This window comes from Palaemon carinicauda, chromosome 19, assembly GCF_036898095.1.
Source record: "Palaemon carinicauda isolate YSFRI2023 chromosome 19, ASM3689809v2, whole genome shotgun sequence".
Classification (NCBI taxonomy): domain Eukaryota; kingdom Metazoa; phylum Arthropoda; class Malacostraca; order Decapoda; family Palaemonidae; genus Palaemon; species Palaemon carinicauda.
In genome coordinates this window covers 8,717,597-8,734,910 of record NC_090743.1, presented here as the reverse complement: position 1 = coordinate 8,734,910, position 17,314 = coordinate 8,717,597, and the positions used below count along the sequence as shown (strand labels likewise).

General features: G+C 35.0%; 1 protein-coding gene across 1 annotated transcript in view; it reads right to left on the bottom strand.

Moving 5' to 3' along the window:
* Positions 1-13,234: 13,234 nt before the first annotated feature.
* The window catches only part of LOC137658902 (uncharacterized), a 32,174-nt gene continuing 28,094 nt past the window's right edge, over positions 13,235-17,314 (bottom strand). Inside the window, exon 4 of the mRNA XM_068394023.1 lies at positions 13,235-14,483. Within this exon, the coding sequence (XP_068250124.1) occupies positions 14,451-14,483 (33 nt within the window). The 3' untranslated portion in view covers positions 13,235-14,450. The remainder of the gene's footprint in view (positions 14,484-17,314) is intronic.

Genomic DNA, 17,314 nt, shown 5'->3' with positions numbered 1-17,314 from the left:
ATATTCACAATAAAAATATACCTATTTCAAAATAAGTTTCTGTTTGGTTGGAAACCTTTTTTTTCTCAAGGTGTTTGTAAGTTTAATGTTCATAACTTCACGTCGAATATGTTTTATTAATTTTCCTTAGATTAATAATGTTCCCAAAATATTAATATTTTTATTATTCTAGTCACAAATAACATTGTAGCTTGTTTGCAGTATGAAAGCTTATTTTTGTGTATCAAAACATTAAATGACAAAATTGATATTGAAAGGATAAAATTTCATGCCTACTGGTTTTAAGCTTTGCATATTCTTTATACTAAAGATACAATCAATTGCCTCACATTCTAGTTTAGAATGTAGCTAATATAGTTAAACAGTTGTAGTTTGAAACATTTTAAAAATTGTTTATATTAAAAGATTTTATGAGGAATAGTGACTAAATTTGTTATATCGAAGCGTTAGTTTTTCCATGATAGACTTGAGAAGGAAAAAATTGGTAAAGTTTTTAATCAATGTTCATGTAATATTACTTGAAAGTGGATGTTCTATCAGTGTTTTTAATGTCAAACAAATAGATTGTTCCCAAGAGGTTTAAAGGGTTAGTTATACCTAAGGAAAGAGTTAAGATTGATATTTTTGTACAGAGAATTCTCAGACACATCTGGTTCTTGAAAAGCTAAACTTAAGGGATATAGAAAAGAAGGAATTGTACCCAAGGTGCTGCCACAGAGGGAAGAAAATAATCATGTGATTAGTTATTTAGGACAATGGGAGTACTAATTACCTATAGGGAAGTTCAAAGAAAAAAAAATACTGTAAGATAACTTTCAATGTAGCCATTGTCTTTGGTTAGAGTTCTCATGCTTGAGGGTACACTCGGGCACACTATGCTAGCTTATTTCTCTTCCACTTGTTTTGTTAGAGTTTTGTTATTTTGTATAGGAAATATTTATTTTAATGTTACTGTTCTTAAAAATATTTGATTTTCCCTGTTGGGGCCCCTGGCCTTACAGCATCCTGCTTTTCCAACTAGGGTTGTAGCTTAGCTAATAATAATGATGATAATTTTGGAGCAGTAGAGCTATGGTATTTCAAAGGTTATTTCTTGCAAATTTCTTGCGATTGAAATTTTCAGTTTTAATAAAAATGTAGGTTGTTCTTTAACCTACCAAAAGTGGTTTTATAGGTAAAATTACTTGGCAAATCTGATGAAAATAATTTCATATAAATAGGGTGCAATTTGAAAATGGTAGTTTTAGATTTATTCACATTTAGGTAGCAATACAGATATCAAATGCTTAAAACCAGTTGATTTATATATACTGTACAAGTTTTGTCATTTAAGATTTTATTAGATGCAAATATCAGTCCTTGAAACTTGAGACGAGAGATGCCTGTATAACTCGTGACTATATTAATTAGAATGATTATCTCAAATATTTTTTTGTAAATGATAGATGCTACTTCATAAGGTCTACTGTATTCGAATAATTAGTATAGATAATACTTGAAAATACAAGAGCCAGGGTTCTGAATGATATTTATGGAACAAAAAAGACAAAAATGCCAATGGTGTAACTACATATATTAAATAAGGTATATGTCCCAGCATTTGGACATCAGTGATTAGCAATATGGACATTACTGACTTACCTTAGTCGTATCTCAGGTTCGTTATTGTCAGAGAACTGCTAAAGGTTTATTCATGATATTAAGTAAAAGATATTTGAATCTCATTTCCAGTTTGGATGGAGTGGATTCTAATTTAAATATTTTGACTCGATATAATGAATTAAACCCTTAACAGTTCTCTGACTATAATGAACCTTAGATATGACTAAGGTAGTCTTTAATGTCTGTTACTAATCACTGAAGTCCAAATAATGGGATGTCTACCTTTACTTTTGTAATTATACCATTAACATTGTCCCTTTTTTTCATAAGTTTTCATTCAGGACCCTAGTTCTTGTAACTTTTAAGTATTCTTGTCTATACCAATTATTCCAAGTTATGCAATAGACCTTATGCAGTAGACCTTATGCAGTAGACCTTATGCAGTAGCGTCTCTTATTTATGGTAAAATATTTGAAGTGATCATTATAACTTATCTTGAAAATATTTTGTTGGTATTTGAATTGTGTAATTAACATATGTGTTAATATATGGCACTCTGCTTTATTTTCATGAAAAAGAAAATGTCTAGTGCTTAATTCCTATATCAATTTTCTTTTATGTAACATGGTGTGAATTCCGAAATAAAATGCATATAAAAGGTATTACAGTATTTAATTCAGTTAACCTCATATATACAAAGAAAACCTGAAAAAAAACCAAAGAAAATGCAATGAGACAGAGTATTCTCCTTCTATTAAACCTCATATGACAGAGTGTTCTCCTTAAATGGCCCCCCTGCCCCTTCTAGTACCAGCAAATGCCTTATTCCCCATGAAAAAAAGAGCTAAAAGGCTCATGAACTAGTCCTATCTCCTAACTAGCCACTTATCCCTTAGGACCGCTATTAATCCCCACATACAGTTCGTTCACTCCCGTACTGAGGGGATGAGAGCAGCAGTATAAATGTTTGATGAATATAAAGTACTAAGTCAAGATGGCCGAACTTTATCGGTATTTCATGTTGGACCAAAGTCCACTTCTTGAACCAGATGTCTGTCCAGCAAGTTTTATCCTAACTAAAGTCATGATAATAATATTTCCATTAGTTTACATTTCTCAAAAGCCTCTTATTCAGTCTTGAAGATACTAAATTAAAATATTAGGTACAAAAGTATACCTAAATTTGTTCTTAAAGCCTTCACTTAATACAATATGGCTGAAGAAAAACTTAGGAATTCATTAAAGACTTTTATTGTAGAAGATTAAATGTCAAACATGAAACAGGTTTCAGTGTAATCAATTTAGTTGTATACAATAATTGAAATAAACACAAGTCAATGACATATATCAAATTCATGAAACCCCTTTTTCTGAAAGCTTTAAATGCCTTAGATTCAAAGAAAAGTTGATGTGTGTCATGCATAAAGCTCTTGATTCGACCAAGAAAGGCTCTTTGGCGAGTCACCCTTCATATATGACAAAAACCCCGTTTTCTTTGTTTATCCATTTTCTATTTTTTTAACAACTGTACTTGCATTTAAAGCTCAGTATTTGGGGTTACATATTTTATGATTGTGTAAGTAAGTAGTGATTTCTCTAATAGAAAGTAAAATTATTAATAAAAAAAAAAAGGAGAAAAAGGAAAGCCCACCAAGGCCATCCCCTGTCCCACCTAGTAACCAGAAACTTGATGCAAAATTTTCTCCTGAAGAAGCAATGTTACTAGGCCCTTGAATGCTTTCCTTTTCCTTCTTTTTTTTTTTTTTTAATTTTATTGATAATTTTACAAACAATGATATCAGGATTGTGATTTAATGACTTCAAGAATAGTTTGTAGTTCTCCTGAAGTTAAATGGTAAAGCATTTATGTCATTATTTACATTACTATAAGGCAGATTCTAGTTATGGTTACAGTACAATAATTCTTTAATGAAATGAAATTATATACTTAGACAAGAAAAACATCATTAATATTTCTATATTGGAAAATAAATAAAAAAGATAAACGTAGTAAAAGAGTCATTTTCAAGCCTTTGTGCAGTTTCAGAACGATCCATTACTACAGACACCTGAAGCTCACTGAAAAGCAGACAAGATTCACAAATGCCAAAGTTGCCTCCCTGTCTCGCCCCATTTAATGCACATGATTGAGTCGGGTAAAAGAGAAGAGATGTGCAAGACTACTGCCCTGACCATCCTTGCTACTTCCCCCAGCAGACAGTCAGATCGGACCGAAGTACGCATTCATCTTACACACGGACACCTGAATCTCTTTAGCTGTGTAATAAAGTTCTCAAATGCAAACCCTAGAAAAGGCAATGCTGGAAAGCAAGTTTAACCTGAAACAATTCATATGAATCCTATTAAACTTAAGCCTATAACCAATACCCCAAAACTATACATTACTCCTAGAAATAAAATGGCTTATACAGATATAGAATTAAATAAAAGTCAACCCCACAAAATACCATCCTCAATGTTTGCTATCTTCAATTTATAATTCCTTAATGCAGTATACTATCCTCAGCATATAGGTCCTTAATATAATCTACTCCTAATCTTATAACCTCTTACAATACTATTCTTAGCTCACAATCCCTTACTGCATTACCACAAGCATATACTTCCTTACTAAGGCATCCTCAGCCGATAGTCAAAGACGATTCTTTATTATTTAACATGTATTTTACGCAGGTCCTGCGAAACTTAATGTATCGCTGCACGTTACGGTCAAAATGATAATTTTCGAGCTGTTTTAAGCAATCAAAATAATTTGATACTCTCTGGATTTTTGTCCTTAACAGACTTTAGATTAACCCAACATGAAATGGAGTTTAAAATAAAATTTTAACATCACCAGATGAACTCGGAAACAAGAGACAAACACAGGAGACGGACAGACGGAGATTGTTCGCAAAGTACAATATTCTCTGCTGAAAAGCAGTAAAAGATGAACAGATATTAAATTACAGATATGATTTTAGTATTGTTTGGAACACAAACGTCTCTGATTTCCTTATACGTTAGTTAAAAAAACGTACTAACGAAGGCAAATATATCTTTAGATGATTAAATACCCAATTATCTATAATAACCAGCAGTTGACCAACGCAATGACTTTTAATAATGATGAATCGTTACGCATTTTAATTCAAAATGATAATAAACTAGAATCGTTTTCGTAATAGAGAAACACAGGACCAGGAATTATAACTTATATTTAAGTTAATTATAGTTACGAAAATATATATTTGTAAAAGCAAAGCATCAAACTCAAATCTCTCTGAATAAAAGGACAATTTAAAACCTAACATTTATTTCTAAGTGACTTTATGACGACGGAAATTTTCTCCTTGATAATTCAGAAAATCATATAATTAATATCACAAAACTTTAAAATGGAGAAAAGAATTTGCTTTTTGAAGATTTTTCTTATAAAAAATCATAAAAAAATTTAATCCTTTAAGTTAAATACACAGTTATCTCCAAAAATCTTTATTTAGGCATACAGTGTACTAAAACTTCAAAGTGATTCTTTTACTTTATAATATATTTTTAAGATTTAAAAAACGACGTTCAGAAACTTAAAATACTCAATTTTCTATTACTGTATATACTCTGCTTACAGGATTTTACTCTTTGTGAATGCATTTTTGGAAGAAACTTGAGTTTGAAGTTTGTCAATGGGGTGACTGGGTGTAGTACTTATTAAATGGATAGAAGATATTTTTCACCTTTTCAGTTAAATAAAAAATTTTCATAAGCTATGCTACGTAAATTACAAGGCAAAAGCCACCCTAATTCTACTTAGAAAAAATGCAAACCTAATTCTATACAAAAAAAAGTTGTACCTACAATCCTATCAGTTTGACTTCCTTAAGAAAACATTGGAAAAAAAACTTCCCTTGTCCCCCTTGGAATGTGATCTATTGAAGAGAAATAATCAAAAGAACGACCTAACCTCTCTCTAATGATCTCACACCAATCACTACATATCAGCACAACACACTCACTCCTTGCAGTGGAATTCATAACACTTTTATACCACTAAGTCCCAAAATTAAATATTTACAAATTCTCATCACAACTCAGACTGATATCGAGGATCAAAATATACTGGGTTTTAATTATTTAGCTATACTGATGTGCAATGAATAACAATCTTGTATAGAAAAAGTGACTTAAAAAATATGTACTTGGTTACCAATAATGAAAACAAGAGAGAGAGAGAGAGAGAGAGAGAGAGAGAGAGAGAGAGAGATTTACCCTATCACACTGCATCGTGGAACAAGAAAAATAACACTAAAGTAGGTAGGTTATGCAATGTCCCAAGTGAGCTCCAATGACCTGTTATGAGCAAGCAGCTAAATCAATATGGTATCCTCAAAGAGTGCGGGCACAGACATAATTACTTACAAGGTCAGTAACAGGTACTTTAAAGGCATAAAAAAAACATAACCTTTAGTATTGTACGGTAACATTTTAAATTGTACCCTCTTTAAATATGACAGTTTGTGAATGTCTCATTACAAATAATAAGAAAGATTTTTTATTACTTTGACAACCATCAATGTTCTGAATGGGAACTATTTTAATCATTACAACTCTTATCAAAGTTCATGTCAGTTTCAAATATGATAAATTAATGCCAGTTATCTAATGAGTTATAAGAAAAACTGGCCTTACAATATAACAAACAACAAAAGCTAAAATGGCTACACAAAAAAATGTCATGTATGAACCTACCATTAATCCAATGTATAATCTAATAATTTTATAATTTCTGTATACTGTAAAGATATATAACCATGAAGTAGTTAACCCTTTTACCCCCAAAGGACATACTGGTACATTTCTCAAAACTCATCCCTTTACCCCATGGACGTACCGGTACGTTCTTGCAAAAAACTGTTATTTACATTTTTTTTTTTTTTTTGTATATTTTTGATAATTTTTTTGAGAAACTTCAGGCATTTTCCAAGAGAATGAGACCAACCTGACCTCTCTATGATGAAAATTAAGGCTGTTAGAGCAATTTGAAAAAAATATATACTGCAAAATGTGCTTGAAAAAAATAACCCCTGGGGGTTAAGGGTTGGAAAGTTCCAAATAGCCTGGTGGTAAAAGGGTTAATAGATTAAAAAAAGGAGTAAAGTGGATTATGAATTATCTATATTAGAGGGAATTAACAAACTTTTGAGTACGACACTCCAATCATTGTAAACTGCGCAGGTGTAAAATACCTAATATGTCTCTAACAATGTTGAGAATTTCCTCTAGGAAGTATACTATTTGAAGACAGGTCTATTTCTGCACATCAGTATTGCGTTAATCAAAAAAACCTACCTAGAAATCAATGCATCTTTAAAACACAGGTTAGGAGTATACGTAAACCAAGCAATTTCAGGGAAATGGAACTTGCATATCTTGACTAATGTAAGGAAATAAAGATTTCTTTGCCATAAATCCGGGAGACAGCATTTAAAACTTACAAACCTGATGAAATTCTTTGTCAATGTTTTATAAATCTATTCTTCTTACCAAATCAGTTTTCCTACCCTTTCAACAGCAGAAACATACACACACACACACACACACACACCTACACCTACACCTAGACAGCTTTCGTGTCAACGAGAAGATATTCAAGAACTTATTACACAATTCATCTAAAAATGATTAAAGTGTTATTTATCCCTCCTTCATGTCATGGGCACAAACGAAACGAGCCAAGAAACAAGATGGAATTTCTGAACCGAGCTGTGCACCTTTTCAGAGAGCCCAGGTATCTCGCCATAATAGAAAACTCTGAAATGCAAGACTCGAAAATGACCCTCTTACCATATTCCTTGAAACACTTACGTTAAGTACACTTATCATTAATCATTAACATTATAATTATACCTGAACTTTAAGTTTTTATGAAAAATTTGGAAATAACAATTACCATGAATTACACATTAATTTCAAAAAGAGCATAAACATATCTGGAGTACATTAAATCACAAGCCTTTTACATTAGAGAGACTTTACACTACTTACATTACACAGTTCAAAACAAATTTGATGTTTTTGTCATTGACACAAGTGCATAAAACTTGACTAGAAATGAAAATGATAGTACCAAAACCTGTACATTTGACATCATAACCTCCTACAATGTAAGCTTCATAAACATACTGAAAAATATGATTTAAATAAGATCATTTATACTAAATTCTAAAATCTGATAAACCATTACAAACTTGAAGAATTTGAGGCTTTTGAGCAAATTAATAATGGCATAACACCCAAATTTTTCATGACTTTAGCTGTCAGGATGAAACCTACACTGACAAGACACCTGAATCAAGAAGCATACTAAAAGTCAAACATATTTACCAATACAGACTGTCAGCCTTTGACCAGTACAATATATTCAAGCTAACACATTGTGCTACAGCTCTCAAGACACCAGTAAAAGAATGAAAAAGTTCTGTACATGAGGAATAAAATAACAGTCTAAAAGAACAAGTGGTTACTCTAGTTAAGATCAGGATCTACCTCATGAACCGTTCAGCCCTTTTTATGGTGAGGAATAAAACGGCAAATGCTGATGCTCAAAGAGGAGGGGGGCAGTGGGAGACACATCAGCCATATGAGGCGAAGGTCTTTTTTTTTATAACATTTCCAATTTTGGGATGAGGAAGGATCAAGGATGGGGAGTGGGAGATCTGAAATTGGAGGTGAGCATCAGGTTAAAATAAAAGAGAACATCTTCCTAATTAAAACTTATTAGAAAATGTATAAAATCTCCCATTACTTTTAACAATTAGCATTTTATTCAAGGTATATTCATGTAGCCCCAAGCAAATAAAAAAAAAGAGAGAGAGAGAGAGAGAGAGAGAGAGAGAGAGAGAGAGAAGAGAGAGAGAGAGAGAGAGAGAGAGAGAGAGAGGGGGGGGGGGCACACAGTAAAAAAATTCTACAGGAAAACTGATCATTAAAAGAAACCAATTTATTGAGAGAGAGAGAGAGAGAGAGAGAGAGAGAGAGAGAGAGGGGGGGGGGCAATACAAAACGTCAAAGGGAGGATGGGTAACAAGATAAAATTTGACTAATATTTAAGAATTATTCAAATATTAAACAATAAAAAATACGCGATACCATTCTGTTCTTTATCTTTACCATATAAATCAAATGAACTATGTTTGTTTTCATCCTTGGAAAACAGAATTGAAAAGAGGCATACATTATTTTCAAAAGCAAAAGTTAATTATTGGGCACTGTTTTCCTTAGCAACATACAATGAATTTACTGAATATGCTTTTAATATTTTCATATTTAAGAAACAAAGGGGGACAAAGCAAATCTTTAGCCAGGTTTATGATCGTTTGGCAGACAGCTTAGGAAGAAAAACTGAAGATACTACATGCTAACAATATACCTTGAATTCCATTAATACAGAAGTTCTCTTTTAAATATCCCCACAAAAATTAAAGCAAAATTATTAAAAATATATATAAATCTTAAACTCGTCAATTACAAATATTTTGTCACAGGAATCCCAAATAAATCTGGAACCTAAAGATTGGTAAGGAAACTGGAACTCTTGTAAACAAGAGTGATTGAAAAAAAGGAAACAAGGAATTGCTCAAATAGAAACAAGAAAACAGTCATAAAATAATAATCCAATGAGCGCACAAAACAGCTCCTAGACTAAGGTGTTTAGTGGATAATTCCATACACAAAGGGTAACTCAAATAATTACGTAGGCAATATAGTGTCTACGTAGGCAATATAGTGTTCTGTATAACTAAGAGATCACTTCATTATACAATGAGTGCCTAAGCCAACCCAATAAGTGTTCTAAATAACACTAAAGACAGAAGTATCCGGAATAATTTCCAACACCAAGAAGGGTCATGAATAACTGAAGTGGTGTCCTGAATAAACCAGTGTGTCCTACAAAATATTCTGCAAACGAGGGAATACTCCAACGGGTAAATCAAATAAGTGCCCCGATAGCTTAACGAATTAACAAACTCCTCAAATAACTCCATACATAAGGGATTCCAAGATTACGACATAGACTAATGAGTATTCACAATCCATGACTAAGTTGTTCCTCTAATAACTCCATAGACCAAAGAGTCCTACAAAAGGAGTTTTAATCACATCAAAACTAAGGAGTATAATCCAGAAAGCTTGGTAAATCAAGACATTATCCAACAGCCAATTTTTGCCCAAAGAAAATTCATAAAACAAGGGAACTCTCTAAGACTTTTTCAAATATCAAGTGCCCAAAAAACCTGATTACTAAAGAAAGCCCCCTTTTAATCCAAAAGTGACCAAAATTATATCTTTAACACAGAGTTATCTGAAAAAATCTGTAAACAAGCATTGCTCACAAACAACGCTATGAAGCAAGGAATGTCAAACGTAACTCAACAGACTCGAGAAATAACACACGGAATATCAGAATTCACTCTACAGAGATACTTTAAACCAAGCTGTATCACACCCTCACAAAAAAACAAGTCAAGGACATATCTAAAATCTCTTGAAACCAAACTGGCCCTTTCAAAACTGTCAGGTAAAACCAAACTGGCCCTTTCAAAACTGTCAGGTAAAATCAAACTGGCCCTTTTAAAACTGTCAGGTAAAACCAAACTGGCCCTTTTAAAACTGTCAGGTAAAACCAAACTGGCCCTTTTAAAACTGTCAGGTAAAACCAAACTGGCCCTTTCAAAACTGTCAGGTAAAACCAAACTGACCCTTTCAAAACTGTCAGGTAAAACCAAACTGACCCTTTCAAAACTGTCAGGTAAAGTGGCCTAAAAGTTTCCTTAAGGCAATCATAATCCTGGAACTTAGAAAAGCTTTGTAAAACTTTGCCAAGTCAAATATGAAAGAAAATATTTCAAATTGATATGGGAAGATCATAACTGTTTACATAACTTTGTTATAAATGTTTGCAACTAATAATAAGAATCCCAAAGAAGAAAATAATAGATACACTGGTGTACTTAAAGGTTTAAAGGCCGCTCATGAATGGCAGAGGCAAGGGACAGTGACATTACCCTATTGAGCTGGACAATGCCCTAGAGACTGACCACATACATATAATCAGGGCCCAAGCCCCCTCTCCACCCAAGCAAGGACCAAGGAGGGCCAGGCAATGGTTGCTGATGCCTCAGCAGATGGACCTAAAGGCTCTCCCAAACAAACATCGCCCCCTTTAGCTCATAAGGATGGTAAGGTTGCAGCGACCAAAGAAACAAACGAGTTTGAGCGGGACTCTAACCACAGTCTGGCATTCACCAGTCAGGGACGTTACCACATCGGCCACCATGTGGAAACAAACATGAGAAATTATTATTATTAACTAGTTATTGGTCTCCATAGATCTTATTAAAACATTTAACCCTTTTACCCCCAAAGGACGTACTGGTACGTTTCACAAAAGCCATCCCTTTACCCCCATGGACGTACCGGTACGTCCATGCAAAAAAATGCTATAAAAATTTATTTTTTCATATTTTTGATAATTTTTTAAGAAAATTCAGGCATTTTCCAAGAGAATGAGACCAACCTGACCTCTCTATGACAAAAATTAAGGCTGTTAGAGCAATTTAAAGAAAATATGCTGCAAAATGTGCTGGGGAAAAAATAACACCTTGGGGGTTAAGGGTTGGAAATTTCCAAAGAGCCTGGGGGTAAAAGGGTTAATACTCTGGATATCTAGAAATATTCTAAATTCAAATTCAATTTCAATGCTTTCCTCCAGTAACCACTAGAGCAAAATAATTTTAGATATTTCTTAAAAAGGATACAAACAAGAATCCTTCAGAAAACCTGAGATGTAAAGGAAACTAAAGTATGAAATCATCATCACATCTATGAATGAGATCCATATTTTCTATATAAAACAACACAATAAACCTATCATGAAAAGGGAAATAAACTTTTAGGTTTCAGGGCTTGATTAGGAATAAATTTTCAAGCTACACAGTCTTTGAACTGCGTGGATAGCCGCAACTCCTTAAAAACCCTAAAGTCTCCAACTCATCAAACCATCGATAATTAGCCAATGGTAAAACGTCAGCTTTCCCCAAGATCCCTGAAAAGAGACTACAAAACTTTTATTAAAAGTCTATATGTTCTCCGCGATAATAACTCAATGGACAGAACCTTCATATATAATCACTTACTAACAACATAAACTTGGTAGCTTGAGCAAAGTATACCACTGTCCGTTCAAATCAGTCAATTAACAAAAGGTAAGAATTACGATCTAACCAAATATATATCATGTGCAATTCTCCTGATTATTCAACATCATGAGCAGGTTTTAAATGAAAAAAGCAGGAAGAATGGAAGTAAATCACTGCAGCTGAAACTTTGTTATTCCCAGAAAATGCATCATCCAAGAAGTGAACTTAGAAAAAGCATGACAATTGTCTCATAGGTGCAAATGATGTGTTCTAATTAAAGGCAAAGCTGAATGGCCAACAAATATTCAAAGAATAGGAATGCCTATGGTAAGCAAAGACAAAACATTGCAATGACGAGCAAAAACACAGGGTCAAAATCCAAGAATTGTCCAACAAATACTCACAGAACAGGAAGCCCTAATGGAAAGTAAGGATAGAAACCAAACTTTGTAATGTCCTAAGCTTAACCCTTTTACCCACAAAGGACGTACTGGTACGTTTCACAAAAGCCATCCCTTTACCCCCATGGACGTACCGGTACGTCCTTGCAAAAAAATGCTATAAAAAATTTTTTTTTCATATTTTTTATAATTTTTTGAGAAACTTCAGGCATTTTCCAAGAGAATGAGACCAACCTGACCTCTCTATGACAAAAATTAAGGCTGTTAGAGCAATTTAAAAAATATATACTGCAAAATGTGCTGGGAAAAAAATAACCCCTTGGGGGTTAAGGGTTGGAAATTTCCAAATAGCCTGGGGGTATAAGGGTTAAATACATAGTCAAAACCCCAGAATTAAGTAGCTTTCCAATCTATCAGCCTTTGTCCAATATCCAAAGGTACCACCAAGAGAAATGGTACTATAGAAATACAATGAACAGTTGAAATCACTGTATGAAAGATCTTCACCCAGTAAGACCTCACCTAATTGAGAAATGGGTTATCAGTTGAACTTTAGGTCACAAAATTATATAAAGTTCAGATCAAATATCTGGACTTGTGATAATATATCATTTCAAAAACATACATTATACCATATAATCAGATTTACAATAGGTTTGGGTGGATGGATGGTGTGAAGAAAGCTCTGGGTGATAGGAGGATAGATGTGAGAGAGGCAAGAGAGCGTGCTAGAAATAGGAATGAATGGAGAGCGATTGTGACGCAGTTCCAGTAGGCCCTGCTGCTTCCTCCGGTGCCTTAGATGACCGCGGAGGTAGCAGCAGTAGGGGACTCAGCATTATGAAGCTTCATCTGTGGTGGAAATGTGGGAGGTTGGGCTGTGGCACCCTAGCAGTACCAGCTGAACTCGGTTGAGTCCCTGGTTAGGCTGAAGGAACGTAGAGAGTAGAGGTCCCCTTTTTTGTTTTGTTTCATTGTTAGTGTCGGCTACCCCCCAAAATTGGGGGAAGTGCCTGGGTATATGTATGTATGTACAATATTATTTTACTAAAACCAAGAAAAAAATGACCCAGAGATACCACAATGCTTGTTTGTAAAAAAAAATGGCTATCTAATATTAGTATTAAAAGTTTTAGCTATATATGTTTTCTGATTTATAAAAGTACTATGATCAAGTGGTTGAGTTACTTCAAATGCTACATAGAAATTTCAGCTATCAATTACAGTATACAGTAGTACAAATTTAGGTAGCATAAAAAAGTTATCCCATATGTGCTTAGAAGAATGACAAACATACAAGAATTGTGGTCAAATCAAATTAGAATTATGACACAAAACTGAAAATCATTTAACATTTTTCCATAGTCCTGATAAAACAAGATATTACCATCATTTTATACCGTGTACAAATACAAAAAAAATATATTTCAAGTAAAATTTTCAATCGATGACCATACAGTACATTCGTGAGAGAGATTTAATATTGAGGCTTCTAGTAAATTCAGTAAGACACAAAATAGCAGAAAACTCAGATGGTGATCAAAGTTAATGAAGAGGTGATTCGGTGATACTTCAAGTTGCAAATAAAGTATAACTTAATTCTACATTTTGTTCTATGTTGAAATTTTCAAATAGAAAAACTGACTGTAGTGTTTATGACAGTTAAGAATAAATTAGTATAATCTAAAAAGAAAACTATATTGCACAGACAGAAACAGATTTTAACCCTTTTACCCCCAATGGACGTACTGGTACGTTTCACAAAACTTATCCCTTTACCCCCATGGATGTACCGGTACGTCCTTGCAAAAAACTGTTTTTTACATTTTTTTGATAACTTTATAAGAAACTTCAGACATTTTCCAAAATAATGAGACCAAGCTGACCTCTCTATGACGAAAATTAAGGCTGTTAGAGCAATTTAAAAAATACATATTGCAAAATGTGCTTGAAAAAAAAAAAACCCTGGAAGTTAAGGGTTGGAAAGTTCCAAATAGCATTGGGGGTAAAAAGGTTAAAAATTATAGAAAAATAGTTTTGCAGTTGAATTCTAACAGCTAACTTCACCAGATTACACAGGCAAGATCAAGGTACTTGAAGCCTCACTGTTAACAGACCTACACAGGAATTTTAGAAAATGACTATTTCTCCCCCACACTTGAAACTATGGCAGGCATATTTGTTCACACTTGCACAGAAGAACAGAAGTTTTCTTGTGATTAACGGACATCAAAATTACATCTGCCATCAGTCATGGGTTAATCTCGAGCGACAAAATGTTATCCTGAAAATAAAAAACAATTATAAATAACTGCTCTTACCATTTAGGACAATAAAGATGCTTAAATCGGCAAGCTCAAAGATATAATAAAACATCATACAAAAACTATTAGATGAGATTATAGCAAAAAAAATTATTTTGTTTTTCATACCTATTCTTTCATGAAAACCAATAGAAAAAAAGGATGCATGCTTTCAATATATCAAGTTTATGAAAATGTTTTAACATGTAATCTAAATGAATAATATGAAAAATTTGTAGATAATTTGTATTTTTCCTAACTATACAAACCTTAGCTATTTATTAGGGGTTATACTTTCAGCGGAGCTGAAATGACGAGCCATTAAAATTTAGCGAGGGTTAACTATCCACACTGTTAGTTAGCGGGGGGTAGGGGGGGTAGCTCGCTACCACTCCCATTCACACATCTGTGATTTACCTCACTTTGCTTGGAGGTAGGACTTCAAGGGGGATAGGGCTGGCGGGCAAGTTTGTATAAATAGCTAAGGTTTGTGTAGTTAGCAAAAATGTTATTTTTATTAGTAAAATAAATTTTTGAATATACTTACCCGATAATCATGTAGCTGTCAACTCCGTTGCCCGACAGAATTCTATGGAGGGATACGCCAGCTATCACAATACTAGAAGGGGGTGTACTTACCAGCGCCACCTGTGGCCAGGTACTACAGTACTTCTTGTTGACACCTCCTCAATTATTCCTCGGTCCACTGGTTCTCTATGGGGAGGAAGGGAGGGTCGATTAAATCATGATTATCGGGTAAGTATATTCAAAAATTTATTTTACTAATAAAAATAACATTTTTCAATATTAAACTTACCCGATAATCATGTAGCTGATTCACACCCAGGGGGGTGGGTGAAAACCAGTGTACAAGATTAAAGGATAGCTAAGTATCCCATATTTCATATAACAGTTATCTCAAATAACAATGAAATAATAAGTACCTGGTAAGGAAGTCGAATTGAACCGTTACTCTGCCTCTTTTTTAAGTTCGTCTTCCTTACTGAGCGCAGCGTTCCTCTTGGAGGCTGAATCAACCCAAAGGTGCCAAAGTATATGGGGTTGCAACCCCTACTAAAGGACCTCTACAAAACCTCTAACCCAGGCGCTTCTCAAGAATGAATAGACCACCCGCCAAATCAAAAGGATGCGGAAGGCTTCTTAGCCTACCGTAACAACCATAAAAACAACAATAAAAGCATTCAAGAGAAAGGTTAAAAAAGGTTATGGGATTAAGGGAATGTAGTGGCTGAGCCCTCACCTACTACTGCACTCGCTGCTACGAATGGTCCCAGGGTGTAGCAGTTCTCGTAAAGAGACTGGACATCTTTAAGATAAAATGATGCAAACACTGACTTGCTCCTCCAATAGGTTGCATCCATTATGCTCTGCAGAGAACGGTTTTTATTAAAGGCCATCGAAGTAGCTACGGCTCTTACTTCGTGGGTCCTTACCTTCAGCAATGCAAGGTCTTCCTCCTTTAAGTGAGAGTGGGCTTCTCTAATCAGAAGCCTTATATAATATGAAACCCCATTCTTGGACATGGGCCTCGAAGGTTTCTTGATGGCACACCATAAGGCTTCTGACTGTCCTCGAAGAGGTTTAGACCTCTTAAGATAAAATTTGAGAGCTCTGACAGGGCAAAGAACTCTCTCTAGTTCGTTACCTACCATGTTGGAGAGGCTAGGTATTTCAAACGATCTAGGCCAAGGACGTGAAGGAAGTTCGTTCTTTGCTAGGAATCCAAGCTGAAAAGAACATGTTGCAGATTCGGTCGTGAAACCAATGTTCTTGCTGAAGGCATGAACCTCACTGACTCTCTTAGCTGTTGCAAGGCAGACGAGAAAAAGAGTCTTGAGGGTAAGGTCCTTGAAGGAAGCTGACTGGAGAGGTTCGAACCTAGGTGACATAAGGAACCTTAAGACTACGTCTAGGTTCCAGCCTGGAGTGGATAGACGACGCTCTTTAGACGTCTCAAAAGACTTAAGAATGTCTTGAAGGTCCTTGTTGGAAGAAAGGTCCAAACCTCTGTGGCGGAGAACTGAAGCCAACATACTCCTATACCCTTTAATCGTAGGGGCTGAAAGGGATCTCTCATTCCTAAGATGTAGAAGGAAGTCAGCTATTTGGGTCACAGAGGTATTGGTAGAGGATATTGAATTGGCTCTACACCAGCTTCGGAAGACCTCCCACTTAGACTGGTAGACTCTACGAGTGGAAACCCTTCTCGCTCTGGCAATCGCACTGGCTGCCTCCTTCGAAAAGCCTCTAGCTCTAGCGAATCTTTCGACAGTCTGAAGGCAGTCAGCCGAAGAGCGTGGAGGTTTGGGTGCAACCTGTCTACGTGAGGTTGACGTAGAAGGTCCACTCTTAGAGGTAGAGTCCTGGGGATGTCGACTAGCCATTGAAGTACCTCTGTGAACCATTCTCTTGCAGGCCAAAGGGGAGCAACCAGCGTCAGCCGTGTCCCTTCGTGCGAGAGGAATTTCTGCAGAACTTTGTTTATTATCTTGAACGGTGGGAATGCGTACAGGTCGAGATGGGACCAGTTCAGTAGAAAAGCATCCACATGAACTGCTGCAGGGTCTGGAACAGGGGAACAGTACAGCGGAAGTCTCTTGGTTATGGAGGTGGCAAACAGATCTATGGTAGGTTGACCCCACAAGGTCCAAAGTCTGTTGCACACACTCTTGTGGAGGGTCCATTCCGTGGGAATGACCTGATTCCTTCTGCTTAGGCGATCTGCTGAGACGTTCATATCGCCCTGAATGAACCTCGTGACCAGAGTGAGGTTTAGACCTCTTGACCAAAT